The sequence below is a fragment of the Myotis myotis genome, unplaced genomic scaffold (genome assembly GCF_014108235.1).
Source record: "Myotis myotis isolate mMyoMyo1 unplaced genomic scaffold, mMyoMyo1.p scaffold_m19_p_1, whole genome shotgun sequence".
NCBI classification, from domain to species: domain Eukaryota; kingdom Metazoa; phylum Chordata; class Mammalia; order Chiroptera; family Vespertilionidae; genus Myotis; species Myotis myotis.
The window spans coordinates 198,345,395-198,360,514 of NW_023416313.1; the positions used below are offsets into that span (position 1 = coordinate 198,345,395).

At 37.0% G+C, this 15,120-nt stretch overlaps 1 protein-coding gene across 2 annotated transcripts in view; it reads left to right on the top strand.

Annotated features, from left to right (window-relative positions):
- RAD51B (RAD51 paralog B) overlaps window positions 1-15,120 on the top strand; it is a 530,564-nt gene that overhangs the window by 15,057 nt on the left and 500,387 nt on the right. For both annotated transcript variants that reach the window (XM_036310860.1, XM_036310869.1), the window contains exons 5-7: window positions 4,492-4,628; window positions 11,004-11,123; window positions 12,239-12,422. In XM_036310860.1, coding sequence (XP_036166753.1) covers window positions 4,492-4,628; window positions 11,004-11,123; window positions 12,239-12,422 — 441 coding nt within the window. The remainder of the gene's footprint in view (window positions 1-4,491; window positions 4,629-11,003; window positions 11,124-12,238; window positions 12,423-15,120) is intronic.

Here is a 15,120-nt window from a genome sequence, read left to right on the forward strand (position 1 = left end):
TTCAAAACATGAGGATCCGAAACATGAAGGTGGAAGGGGCCATGTGAGAAGGGGCCTCTAGGCGCAATCAGCAGCCTTCAAATGACAGCCAAAACGGAAACAGGATGCTCAGACCCACAATTGTAGAGAAGTGGCTTTTGCCAATGACCTGGATGAGCTTGGAAGGTGATTCTACACCCTCCCCTCCCCCAACCTCCACATGGAATCCTAGCTCAGCTGACATTTTGATTTTGGCCTTGGGAAACTGAGCTGAGAAGCCAGGCCAGCCCATCAGGACTGCTAACCTACAGAGCTGTGAGATCATAAATGGGTGTTGTTTTAAGCTGTTAAGGTTGTGGTAATTTGTTACAGAGCAGTGGAGAAGGAATACAGATATCAATGGAGATGTCTAATGAATTGCATTGCACACTCTTTGTTTCTGGTTAGGAGGTCAAGCCTAGAGTCCCAAACATCAGGCAGAAGGTAGATCCGGTGGAGGTGAGGGATAAGGCAACTGGTTGAGTCAACTTAGGCTGGGCCTGGAGATGACTGAGGGAGGAAGAAAAATCTGGACATATTCTGCTGTCATTTGTATGGCTGCTCCTTCCTGACTCTAATGTCAAAATTCCCTGATTTATTTATCATTGGTTTTGATTTATGAGAACTTCACCGAATCTGTGTATATTCAGTTACAGACCAAGATTAAAAGTGGAGCTAGAGAAGCGCTGCTCCTGCCAAAAGCAGAAGCAGTAGAGGAATATATAAGCAGATAATTCTTCATCTGTTATAACTGAATATTGGTAGCAAGATATGTTTCAAGTTTAAACTTTAAAAGTTTACATTATGTGGAGATCACACCATGTGATGGTGGCTTTGCCATATGAGAATAATAGAGATCAGGCCAGTGTTTCTCAGTCCTTTTTTCATTATTTCCCCCTAAGGAGTTTACAGACTTTTCCCCTTAGTCACCCCGCCATGCCATGGGATTTGAATACTACACATATACCGTATGTTAGTTTATGTACTGTATGTATATCAAAACCAAGTTTTATCCTTGGGTTGGTATCATCCCTCCCGAGAATGCCTAACAAAGATGCTAATGTGATTAGGTAAATTTAAGATGGTGTTTAAAGGATCATCAAAAAAGGTATTTTCGTATTGTAATCCAGAGATTACAGGACTAGAGAACTGGCCCAAACTCAAGTTAGCAAAAAGAGATGTAACATCTACGTATCTTAGTTCAAGAGTCCCTCTGGGAAAGTAAACCCAGGAAGCACTGCCAAATCTTTATAGCATTTGAGTCATGATTAGATCCTTGCTCTAAGTAATAAGAATCACTGTAGCACATTTCTACATTATTCGCTTTGTTCATGATTGCAGGAGACCTGGAGTCCTTGAGTGAGGCAGTTTTGCTTTGGAAATGACTATCCTGTCCCAAAAAGGTAGAGGCAAGGTGCCAGAGTCTTATTTTGGCATCGTCATCTTTCCCCCGAACGGTTAAATATGACAGTTCTTTTTCTTTCTCTTCGACAGAGTGAACTGTAGCCTATATGATCACAGGGGTTGTAAACTCAAATGCCTACAAGGGCCAGACGCGAAATAGAAAAGCGTAAACAGTGAAATGTAAGACATATTTGTTTTGTTGGTCAATTTTGGTTGCTTACACGCTTACAGCAACAGCAAAGTTTTCTTTTCTTGCTCATGGGTCTGCAGGCGGTCAAGGTGGCCTCCCTCAGCTGCGGAAGGGTCAGGTCAACTCCGTGTACAACAGTAGCAGCAGCAGGAACACTAGGGAGAGATTTCCTTGACTGTAGTGTTTTGAACGGCAGGATAATCATGCGTCTGCAGGAATGTAGCATATGTGGTTGATTGGATTATAGTTCCCAATTTTTCACTTACTCACTGATTTGACATCTTTCTCTGTAAAGGTTTTGTAGAGTCTTTCATATGACACAGGTTAATTGAGAGTCTTTCATATGGCACATGTACATTTATTAGCCAAAATTCAACAAATGAATGATTCTAACTGTTGATACTGTTCAATTTTTTTTTTTTAGATGTGAAACTTGGGGCCCTTGTCATTTCCATGTCCTCTTACCTTTTTTTTGGATTTGTTCCCCTGCCTTCTCTTTTTCCCTCCCTTCCCATTTACTTCAAAAACAGCAGTTGTCAATATGAAATAAGAGGAACTGGTGGAGAGAACCCAAGATATAAAACCTTCCACATGTTGGTGTAAAGTAGTTTAAGATCGATGTTTCTTTTACAAGACAAAATGCTACCTGGCCTTTCTGAGCTTTTTATTGGTTTTAGGATTTAGAGGGTTCATTATTTTTAAAATGAATTCTGTATGTCTGAAGACCTAATCATATTTCTACAAAATTGTAGAGCAAATGGAGACAAATAGTTAGACGCTGGGGATTTGGGGGTGGTCATTAAAAAGAAAGTTTCCATTTGCTTTTTTCTCAGATCAGAAGCAGGCAGTCCTTAAATTGTCTTCTGTAAAGTATTGGGCTTTCAGCTGCCCCCGTCTTGAATGTGGGAAGAACGAACATGGTTAAGAGTTTAGATCCTAACAGGTCTGTGTTTCACGTTCATCTCAACCATTTAATCTCAGTTAAGATTAAAATGACTAGGCTTCATTTTTACTTTAGTACAGTGAGACTTCTTTACTGGGGAATAATTCTCTTTCCTCTTTAAATCAATGAATAAGTCAATTATTAAACCACTTGTTAATCCTTTGTATTTGGTATTTGAGTGGTCTTCACAACTGGTTATTTCCTCTCAGTTCTTTTGCATTTCTCAGGCAAGTTGGAAACACAGACTCTAACTATCTGAAGCTAATTGCACTTTACTGGTGTTTTCTGTGTGTAAACGTTGTATTCATTCTGAGTTTCCAAGAAGCAAATAACTTAGACTGTTCTGGTTTGGCATGTTCTCTCTCTCTAACCACATTGGAGCTGAACCTGGGAACAGAACACAACTTGAAATTTTGTGGTTTGGCTGCTAGAATTTGGAGCTAAACTGTCTGAAGCTAAAAATTATTAATGTTGAAATGTTTTAACCTACTAAGTAAACCTGAAAAATATTGAAATTTAACTTTTATCTGGATGTCAGATGTGTGACAGTGCTTGGAAATGATATCAGTGTTGTTAATTTTATATAAAGCTGACTGGTAATGCATGGAATTTCTATAGTACTCTGTAATGAGATGGGGAGTGACCATGAAGTTCATTTGAATTATGAGAGCTTCTTTGGTTATCTCCCAGCAAAGATTGTAAAAGAGCTGTTGAATTTAAAGATGGACAATTTTTTTTTTTTTAATGCAAAGATGATATGTCAAATTTGCCCACTTTTTCTTATGACCAGTGGCTATGTTACATGCTTCATAGCAGATTAAAAACCAACCAGCCAACCAATGGAACACTCTTACTCCATCCCTTCAAAGTAAAAGTGATGTTTCAACAATAAGTGAGATAGTTATAGCCTTTTTAAAGATAGAGATTGAAATGCAGAGAGACTGTTTTTTGTCATTGCTTGGAAATGTTTCTTTTGCAATGTGATTTTTGTTGTCAGAGATATGCGTGTCTAATGAAAACTTTGCCATCTGCACACTGTAAAAAACTTATAACAATATTTTTTATACTGTTGAAAATCTTCCAAATAGTTTCAGTTGATTTCTAAACCAATTGTTAAAAATGCAATATCTTTTGATTAGTTTGTAAGAACATTGATAGGAGGGAAGACAGACATTTATTAGCCAAAATTCAACAAGAACTAACTGATGGAATTTATTGAAAAATAAAAATACTGACTTAGTAAGTACAACAATGACATACTACTTTAATTTCAGTCCTTGCATATTTGCAATCAAGCCCTTCCCTCCTATACAGCTATTACAATTAAGTACTGAAATAAGCAGAACTTAGGTCCTGACATTTCAATCACTGAATTACAAAATATTTAAGTCAATATTTAAAAAAGTAGAGGCCTGATGCACGAAATTCGTGCAAGAGTAGGCCTTCCTTCCCCCAGCAGCCGGCACTGGCTTCCTCTGGTACCCGGGACCCGGGCTTTCCTCCGGCTGCTGGCAGGCACCTGGGACCTGGGCTTCCCTTGCAGTCCTGGCTTTGTCCAGAAGGTTGTCTGGAAGGACGTCTGGTCTAGTTGGCATATTACGCTTTTATTATTATAGATAATATAATTTCATTATTATCATTCCTCCACGGAAAGTATTAATTTTTTTATGAGAGTGAAAAGACCTAAGCCACTGTTGGCAGCAAGACAGCGCCAGGTGTTAGACCGATGGAGTCAGACCAGATCTTGGTACTTGCATTCTGGCTAAGAAAGAATTCAGAGTCAAGACTCAAACTACAAGAGAACCAATCCAGATGCATTGGGGAGAAGTTAATTCATTATATACAGTGGACATCTCTGGCAATCCAGATTAGTTGTACTATGTTTGTGGCAAGTTCTTAAAGGAGTTTGCTTGTGATACAGATTATTTTTTTTTAGATTACAGGTCCACCAGGTTGTGGGAAAACTCAATTTTGTATAATGATGAGTGTTTTGGCCACATTACCCACCAACATGGGAGGATTAGAAGGAGCTGTTGTGTACATTGACACAGAATCAGCATTTAGTGCTGAAAGGTAGGAGATTTTATTATTTTTCATTATAATACTTAAGTTTTGTAACATATATTAGCATATAACATTTGTAAACAGGTTGATATTTACTTCTTTTTTTTTGAGAACACAGAATTTAGACACTGTTTTAAAGGAATTGTCCTTTTACCATTGATGGAGCAGTTTCCTTTTACCTTTTCTATCCCTTTATTGGTTTAAGTGGGGTTCTGGGATAAGGTGTGTTTTGCAGAAAGCCAGGAAGAAAGAAGTTCAGAAAGAGGGAGAAATGTAAGTGTGAAATAGGGATGAGGGAAAATTAATAGGAAAGACAGAGGTAAGCTTCTTTGTAACTAATTTCTCATTGGAAGTAAAATATTAGTGAATAGAAAAATTGCAAATTTCAAAACATTTTTTTGAGTGCGAGGCATTTCACGTTAGCCTTTGAAATAGTATGGCATTCACTGTAAGAAACACACTGATAGTAAGTGCATCTTTGCTTGGAGAGAAAAGATTTACTTAGTTTGGAAAGGACCTTTAACATTCCATGAGAGAGGCACTTAGTCATTTGTGTATTTCTACACACTTGAAAATAAGTCTGGTCCTCATCTTTCCGTGCTCTAGTTGATAGTCATGAGCAGGAGTTCTTGTCCATCTAGAGCAGTGATGGCGAACATTTTGAGCTCGGCGTGTCAGCATTTTGAAAAACCCTAACTTAACTCTGGTGCCGTGTCACATATAGAAATATTTTGATATTTGCAACCATAGTAAAACAAAGATTTATATTTTTGATATTTATTTTATATATTTAAATGCCATTTAACAAAGAAAAATCAACCAAAAAAAATGAGTTTATAGGTTCGCCATCACTGCTCTAGAGACTGATTCTATTCTGTTCTCTTGGTCAAGTTATATGATAGGTATAGTGAATCTTTCTCTCACTATGTTATTGTGAATCAGATCTCTTCCTTATTTCTCTCAAGGAATACTATTTAAATCAAAACATATTCCCTGACCAGATATGTTCCAAATGGTTTATTTTGATTAGAGTTTATTTGCTTTGTTTTACATCTCTTGGGTATCTATTCTTTGTACTAGTAAGTATATACCACCGGTTTGTCAGCAATTTGTTTTGTTCCTGAAGTATCAGCGTGAAAGGGTTGTCAGGTTGAAAACTGAAATTTTGGTTGACAACCAAGAAGTTTTGTTGAACAATTTGGTTGAGAACCGAATTGTTCAAGATGGGAGACGTTTGAGAAATGAGGTTTCACTGTATATTTTAGCCAGGTCTGTGTGGATTCTGGCCTGAGTTGCGGGCTTGAACATCAGTAAAGAGCATGCAGGAAACAGCCCATAGATTTTTCTATCTCTCTCTCCCCCTCCCTTCCTCTCTCTAAAGTCAATTTAACATATTTTTAAAAGCTGAGTCTTAGTACTACAAATAGACATGCGAGGAACACTGAGGGAAGTGGGGAAGGAAGAGATGGGACCCAGGACCCTGGAAGGGGACACAGGGAGGTAGGATATAGAATCGGAATATTATGAAGTAGAAGTAGACATTCTTGAGTTGTCATGAAATCAGAAAAGCTTTGAAAAATAGGAAGAAGATGTAGTCCAAAACGGGAAGAAGCCAATCAAATAATCACAAAAATGTAAAATTGTAAGTCATAACTAAGTATACACAGGAGAGGTATGTGTTGTATTGGTGCTGTGTGGAAGCCATGGCCAGGCTTAGGTCTGAAGGAGTTGCTGTATTTAGTATGCATGTCGCTTCTGAGGGTGTCAGGTACCCCAAAGTCAGTGCCCTTTATTATTTACTTATTTAAAAATATATTTTCATTGATTTCAGAGAGGAAGGGAGAAGGAAAGAGAGAGAGAAACATCAGTGAGAGAGAGTTATTGATTGGCTGCCTCCTGCCCACCCCCCACAGGGGATTGAGCCCATAACCCGAGCATGTGCCCTGACCAGGAATCGAACTGTGACCTTCTGGTTCATAGGCCGATGCTCAACCACTAAGCCACACCGGTTGGGCAAGCCAGCCCCTTTAATTCCTGCCAGACTATGTCAAGTGTCACTCTTTCTGAATCAGTGTATCAAGAAGAAGGCATAGAGGGGTAGTGGCCAGCCATGACTTTGGCTGATTTTGAAGGCAGTACTAGTGTGGTCTTAGTCACCTATTTGCTAGTTGGTACAAATCCAGAATCTTTGAGTAGGACGTAAATAGGGGAGATAAATTCCCTTGCCATTTTTTTTAGATGGTTTCATGAATCTGGCTAGGTTCTCCTTAGTCCAACTTCAGCTGCCTTATCATTTGTGAATCTAGGTGAATTAGTAGGAAGGGAGATCATGAAGAGTTTCTAGGATAGAAGATGGAAATTAGTTTTACATACTTATTATTACTAAAACAGAACTTTGGAATATGCTGGAATCTGTAAGGTACTAATAGATTCACATGATTATGTTTAGTAATCTCACAATGCTGAACAAGTACATATTAAATAATGAACAGGAAAATATTACATATGTACAAGAAGCTTTGAAAAACCATGAACTTGTATTTCAGCACAATAAAAGGACTTTTTTTTTTTTCATCAAGAATATGTTTTATTTCAAGTTGGCATGTGGTCACTAATATAAAACTTAAAAAAATTATTTTTATTATTTTCTTAAATCCTCACCCGAGGATATTTTCCCATTGATTTTTAGAAAATGTGGAAGAGAGAGAGAAAGACAGAGAGAAATATCAATGTGAGAGAAACACATCGATTGGTTTGTACCCCGACCAGGGCCTAGGGTAGGGAGGAGCCTGTAACAGGTATGTGCCCTTGACCGGAATCGAGCGTGGGACCCTTTAGTCCACAGGCCAATGCTCTATCCACTGAACCAAACTGGCTAGGGTTAAAGCTTTTAACTTTCCATTTATACAAGAGCTGTGAAGTAACAAGGAAATAATAACAAAAACCTTGATTCGAATCCATTGTTCTCCACTTCAGTGAGTGGTTAATTCCGTTCTTCCAGATGCTGACCAGTTAGTCCAGAAATCCACTCAGCTTCTCTTTTGAACTGTATCTTGGGTTCAGTTACTTCTAATCACGTGAGCTATTCTCTAGTTCAAGACCCCATCTGGACTACTGCACTGGCCGATCTTACTTGCACCCTTGCCCATCTACAGCCTCTTCTTCATTTGGTATTGAGAGTGCTTCTTTATAAAGAAAAGTCTGGCTATGTCTGTCCTGCTCCTAGGCTTTTACTAAATAAAATCCAAATAAAACCCACAGACCCAAGGATCTTGTGTGTTTTGCTCCCTGGCTAGCCCTCTGACCTTATTTCCTTTTATTCTCCCTCTTGCTTTCTGTGTTTCAGCTACATTAGCCTCCTTGTTATTTTCAAATGCCCCAGGCATCTTCTTACACTGGGCTTTTGCACTTATCATTCTCTCTTCCTATGCGCTGTTCCACTGGACAGCCACATGGTTCATTTTTTTTGTCTCCCTTAAACCTTTGCTCAAATGTCACCTTATTAAAGAGGTTTTCCCAGACCACTTTACATAAAATGTCACCTGCTTCCATCTGTCACAGCCTGTTCTCTTAAAACTGGTTCACTTTTCTTTAGAGCATTTATTATCTGATGTATTTTATACTATATTTCTTTGTTTCTCTCAGTAGAATGTAAGTTCCACAAGGGAAGGATTTTTTGTTTTGTTTTTGTTCATTGCCATATCCTTAGCACTAGAACAGTGCCTGGCATACAATATAGTAAGTCCTCAATAAATGTTTGTTGAATGAATGAATCTAAGTGCATTCTTTGAAAGATGTCCACTAGATGGCATTGTCTTCAAACTTTATGTAATTAATGTCTGGAGCAAAAGATGGGTTCTTTTCTGTTGCTTGCTCCAAACAAAACAGATCTTTGATATGAAGATTGTCATGACAAATTGCTATGATTAATGTGAGGCGTATATATTTTTGCATTTATATTATTGATTTATATATTTTTAAAAATCTTTTCTAAAATTAAAAAAATCACTTAGAGAAACTTAAAGAAAATCACAGCATACTGGTGTGTAAATAACCATTTGATACAATTGTTTAGTCTGATAACTATGGTTATTATTTTTATCTCTGCACAATTCCTAAGTTTTTCAGGTTTATTGACCATAAGTTAGTCTCTAAGCTCATTAAGCTTGATCTTAAAGGCACCACCACCATCCCACTTACACCTTCTGGCTAAAACCCTGTATGATTTTATTTCCCTCCTGCCATCTCCAGTGGTTATTAAAGTCAGTAAGGCTCTTTTAGTTTATTTCCTACTAAACCAGATAAATTGTGCATTTTCAGGATGGAAAGAAAGAAAATGCTCCTATTGCCTAGTAATGGAGTTCCTGATATATTTAATGTCCAGAAGTAAATTTTATCATTAGCAAGAACTGTGGCTTATAAATTTCATGGTGTTAGTGATATTGCCCCTAACTCCACTCTCCACCAAAGTATCAGGGAAAGAAGAGAGCATAACTATGAATAAAGTTAGCTCATGTCCATGCCATGGCCACTTTCCTTCTGAGGGATGTTAATGGAATGAACGAGCAGTAAGGAGTTCCAGAGCCACTAGTTGAAATCCAGTCTAATGTTGGAAGCAGAGAATTACTGTCTGTCAGCTGTTCACTTGTTGCCAATGAGTTAGGTACTCTCAGTCTGGTTTCTAATCAACTGGGCATTCCAATTTTGAAAAACTTCTATGTTTCAGGTGGATGTTGTCATTTCTGTCCTGTTAAAATTAAGTGGGTTCCAAGTACCAGAGCTTTTTAGCTGATTTCTCTGACTAGCACTAAATTCAATAAATAATTGTCCTAATAAAAATATTTATGCATTTCCCAAACCCTCAAAACATTTTCTAATGCCATCTTATTTCTTCTTACTTTTATCATTTACCTTATTTAAAAAATATTTTCAAATTCCTATGCCTTTCTTAGGAACTTCTCTTGAATGGTCATTTGATCCATTTTGTTCTCACTCTTTACACATCTTTTAGTACTATTCCTTACTCCTAAAATAATTTTTCCTCTTCCTGTTCAACCTAATGTTTTTTTTCTTTTCAAATTGTTCAAAGTATGCTTTAAAAATGTTATTGACTAGATTTCTTTAATGTTTCTTCCTGTTTTAGATTTTTCTCTTTCATTTCTGATTATAGCATATGTGAGGAACTTATTTTGTTTATCTATTTAAAGTTCTCAGCTTCTTCTTGGAACTCATTAACTGTCTAATAATGAAAAAATACTGTTCTTTTGTACTTTGTGTCTTTAAATGGAACATAAAATATAGGATCGTTTTGTGTTTCTAGGCCTTCTTCCCAGTCACCCTTGGATGATAGTTAAGTATGGGGCTAATAAAGTATCATTTAAAATAGGAGACAGTTATACTCTAAGGTTTATATTTTTAATCAGAAATTTCTAGTGCTGCTCTCCATGTCTTGTACTATTAATGGAAGTAGTTGCATCTGTTTCAGTTGTCACTCTCCTATGCTTGGCCTACCCCATGGGACATTAGAACTAGCTTTGAGGTCAGAATTCAGTGTTTAGAAAATCATTTTTTATTTACAACATTTATTTGTGAAGAAAGTAATTTTCTGTTTAACAAGGACTTACTGGATAGCAATTTTTGTTTGTTTTTGTAATCCTCACCCGAGGATATATTTTCCCCCATTGATTTTGGAGAGAGTGGAAGGGCGGGAGGTGAGGGAGAGACAATGAGAGAGAGAGAAATATTGATGTGAGAGAGACACATCAATTGGTTGCTTCCAGCATGAGCCCCACTTGGACTCAGGGATCAAACCCGCATTGGAGGTACATGCCCTTGACCGGAAATTGAATCTGCGACCCTCTGGTCCACAGGCCCATGCTCCAACCACTGAGCAAAATTGACTAGGGCACATTTTTTTTGTATGTATTAAGTTTCAATGGACAAAAATATCTTTTAGGTCTCAGACATGGAGACCTATTGATATTTGATTATTTGAATGATAATATATTTGTTCAAATATATTTCATTCATGAAAATGCATTTTTCTTATTTATTAAATATATATTATAGCTACTAGTCAAAATATCATTTATAAAAAAACATATTTATCCCCAGAAAGATAAACCTGAGAGGCATTAGATGCAAATTAAAAGCCCTTGCTTGTCTCATGCTCTATCTGCTAACCTCTCTTAGTGCTTATAAAGCAGGGCTTACATTCCAGACTTGTATATTAGGCCGTTTTACTTATACCTGCTCTATTGATGAGGCTTTCATTATAGTGTTCCTTGTGGCTTATGAGTTTCCTAAGTAAAATTCATTAGAGGTTCAGCAATGTGGCCTTAAATATCATTGACTATTTTCATTATTCTGTTTTTCCCCCCATAGACTGATTGAGATAGCAGAATCTCGTTTTCCAAGATATTTTGATACTGAAGAAAAATTACTTTTGACAAGCAGTAAAGTTCATCTTTATCGGGAACTCAGCTGTGATGAGGTTCAACAAAGGTATGCTGGTTTAGATTTCAGTATTTTAGTAACACTTTGAAGATTTTTTTTTTTTTTTAGTTTCTCAGTGAAAAAAATCCCTACATATTAGGTTTATGAACAATAAAATGATTTCCATATTCTTTATTCACTATGGCCTATTAATTGAAGTATTTCTTTAAAAATGAAAAAACACAATAAAATGTTGTATACTTAATTAATTAAGTGGTGTATTAATTATGTATTGCTTTATTAAAAATTACCCCAAAGTTTAGCAGCTTAAGGCTCACTTGGGATTGGAGAACCTAGAAGAATTCCAAGGTCACTCATGTAGATGCTGGAAGGCCTCCCTTCCTTCCTTAATGTTAGCTAAAGGTCTCTGTTCCTCACCCCATGGGCCTCTCCATAGCGCTGTTCATAACACAGCAACTCACCTCCCCCAGAGTGAGTCATCTGAGAGAGCAGATAGGTGAGAGAGAGCCCAAGGTGAAAGCTCTAGTCTTTTATAACTGCTCTCAGAAATGCCAGGCCATCATTTTATCATATGCTATTGGTCACACAGACCAAGCCTAGTACAAGGTGGAAGAGACTCTGTAGGGCAGTGATGGCGAACCTATGACACACGTGTCAGGTGACATGCGAACTCATTTTTTTTGGTTGATTTTTCTTTGTTAAATGGCATTTAAATATATAAAATAAATATCAAAAATATAAATCTTTGTTTTTCTATGGTTGCAAATATAAAAAAATTTCTATATGTGACACGGCACCAGAGTTAAGTTAGGGTTTTTCAAAATGCTGACACGCCGAGCTCAAAAGGTTCGCCATCACTGCTGTAGGGTATGAATTCTGGGCTATTTTGGAGACTGGCTACCACAAGTAGTTTCACCCTAAAATTGGAGATTTAGCACTATCAAAGGCTAAGGAATGAAACCATTTTGGTTTATTTCCAAAAGCATGCCATATGTATAGAAGAGATGTATATGAAAATAAGTTACGTTTATTGAATACTTGCAATCATCACTATAACTTAGGAAAGAACAATTTGTTTTTAAGTTGGCTAACCTTTGCAATGCCCTATTTTTAAAAATTATGTCTTAAACTTTTCTACTATTTTACAAATTCTACTTTTACAGGATTGAATCCTTAGAAGAAGAAATTATTTCAAAAGGAGTTAAACTTGTGATTATTGACTCCGTTGCTTCTGTGGTAAGAAAGGAGTTTGATACACAACTTCAGGACAACATGCGAGAAAGGAACCAGTTCTTGGCAAGAGAAGCAGCCTCCTTGAAATATCTGGCTGAGGAATTTTCAATCCCAGTAAGTTTTTCTTTCTCTCTCTTTTTTTCTTTACCATTCTTTTATTATTATTATTATTAAAGTTCACTGACATAATATCAAGGAATATAATGAGAAGGAAATGTAAAACAAAGGTACATAGTATAATAGCAGAGCAAATGTCACCATCTTATTAAACTTATTCTTCTATTGAGGTTATTTCATCCTTTTTACAGTTTGAGCCTGGAACAGGTTTATTTATTTATTGACATACAATATTGTGCTAGTTTCAAGTGTACAACATAGTGATTAGACACTTACAAAAGTTACAAAGTGATCAGCCCATTACTGTTGGCATGACTTTCAGTGGTGGGAGTTGTGATGAGGAAATCTGAAGATGAGGATATGTTGCAAGGGTTTGCGGTAGTTGAGCTACAAGATGCAAATGTTCGCTGAGTTACATTCCCGTTACCCGTGTGTGGGAGAGTCCTGCTTCTTCAGCCTCGCCAACATTTAGTATTGCCAGGCTTTTCAGTCTTAGCCATGCAATGTCTCAACAGAAGATAAGAAATTCCTTAAACTGAGATAACAGTTAGTTATGATTTTATCATTTTTAGATTTGTGTTTAGAAAATTAAAATCTTGGATCTTTTTAACATAAAGAATATGTACCAAGAGTGTTTATGACTTGTGAGATAGTGGGAAGAGAATGTATGTACCAAATTTTGACATTTGTTCTTATCACAAACAAAAATTCAGGGCTTGTATTTCTATGAAAGTCTAATGAACTTTCTCTGATTGTACAATAGGAATCCTAGACTCTAGATATATGTAAATAACCCATCAAAACTCTAGAGTTATATTTTGCTATTGTGTAATGCTATTGTGGGATTTCCAGGAAATCGTGTAATTTTTGGTTTGCTGTCATAATTTTCATATTAATTACTGACAGCAAATACTATAGGAGGTAAGAAAAGTCCTTCAAGTTTTTTTCTTCAGTGCATTTTATTTATTCACTCACATGTAAACTCAGATTATTTTTAAAGCTACCCTTTATTCATTCAGGTGGCTGAAACTCACACAGTAGACTAAACCTTTAATTCATTTTTCAGTGATAATACTTCTAGAAAAATTATATCTTTATTTTTTGTAGCTCTTTATAATTTATAAAACTTTGCTTTTTTGTTGACTAGAGCAAAAAGGTAGAAATAATTTAAAAATTAATGAGTAGGTGATTGGCTAAATTAGTGGTGGTACATCCATATAACAGAATATTATACCAATATTAAAATGAAGGAGGTAGCCCAGAAATGCATTCACAGGTTTTATAGGAAAGGACTAGCTCAGCTGGCTTGGGGTGTTGAAACCAGCATATTCCGAAGAAAGGCCTGTCTTCAAGACTGGTCCTCTACTGGCTCCTGGGAGATGATCTCAGCCACTGGGATATTCTGCCCACTAAGTGTGTTTTTGTGTGCCTGAGGCCCTGGACCACATAGAACCAGCTGTATTAGATAGTTTATGCAAAACATGTGATTTATGGTGAGCACCTATGTTACTCTGGGGACTGGAATCTGAATAGCCGAGGTCAGTCATGCAGGCCCTGTGTGCCTTCTGAATGCCCCCCAATAAAAACCATGGACACCAGGGCTCAGGCAAGCTTCCCTGGTTGACATCACTTCACTTTGTTGTCACATCATTGCTGGGAAAATTAAGTACGTCCACTGGGGGATGACACCTGGAAGGTTGTGCCTGGTTTTACCTGTACTTTGCTTATTCTTTTCTCCGCTATGTCAGTTTGTATCCTCCTGCTATAATAAGCCACACACGTGAGTGTACAGCTTTTCTGAGTCTTGTGGGTCCTTCCACAGTGAATCATTGAGCCAGAGAATTGTCTTGGGGACCCCTGCCACACAGAAGCATCAGTAGACATGTGCAAGAATATTTATGGCAGCTCTATTTGTAATTGCTTGAAACAGGCAAAATTTTGTTACTAGTTTTGCCTCAGTCTTAATGTATTGGTTTTGATAGTTGTACTATGGCTATGTAAGCTGGGTAAAGGGCATATAGGAACTCTCTGTGCTCTTTTTGCAACTGTTTGTTGAGTCTCAAATTATTTTAAAATAAAAATTGAAAAAAATGGGAGAGTGAGTTTGGGTGCTTTTATATGCATAAGTTGGTTCTGGAAGCTCATAAAGAAACTCCATTGGTTGCATCTGGGGAAGGAAAATAGGGGCTAGGAGAGTTACATTTGATGCATTGGATCGCATCCATTTAGTCATCCGGTTTATAGATGTTATAATACCTCTTTAAAACACTGCTCTTCATTTCAGCAAATCTAGCTCCATTTCTATATATAGTCTATCCTGGATTACTTCCTACTCCTTCAGTGCTGTTACCCTGGTTCCTGGTGGTACTGACTTTGGAATTGAATGTTGGTTTGAACCACAGCCTCTCTGTTTGCTAATTTTATTACCTTGAGTACGTTATTTATCTTTGCTCCAACTCCTAGTTTCCTATTAGAAAAATGGGGATAATAATATCTGACTCATGGGGTGTGAGGATTAAATGAGATAATGTCTGTAATGTTCTTTGCACAATGTTTGACACATTCAGTAAAAGGTAGCCATTAATGATTAATTTTAGTAGTTACCTCATTCCAGATGGTGTATTTTATCTCTCTTCTCCTAATATATTTTTTCACAAGGCCTCAAGCTCCTCAAAAAGGAAAATCCTGTCTCACT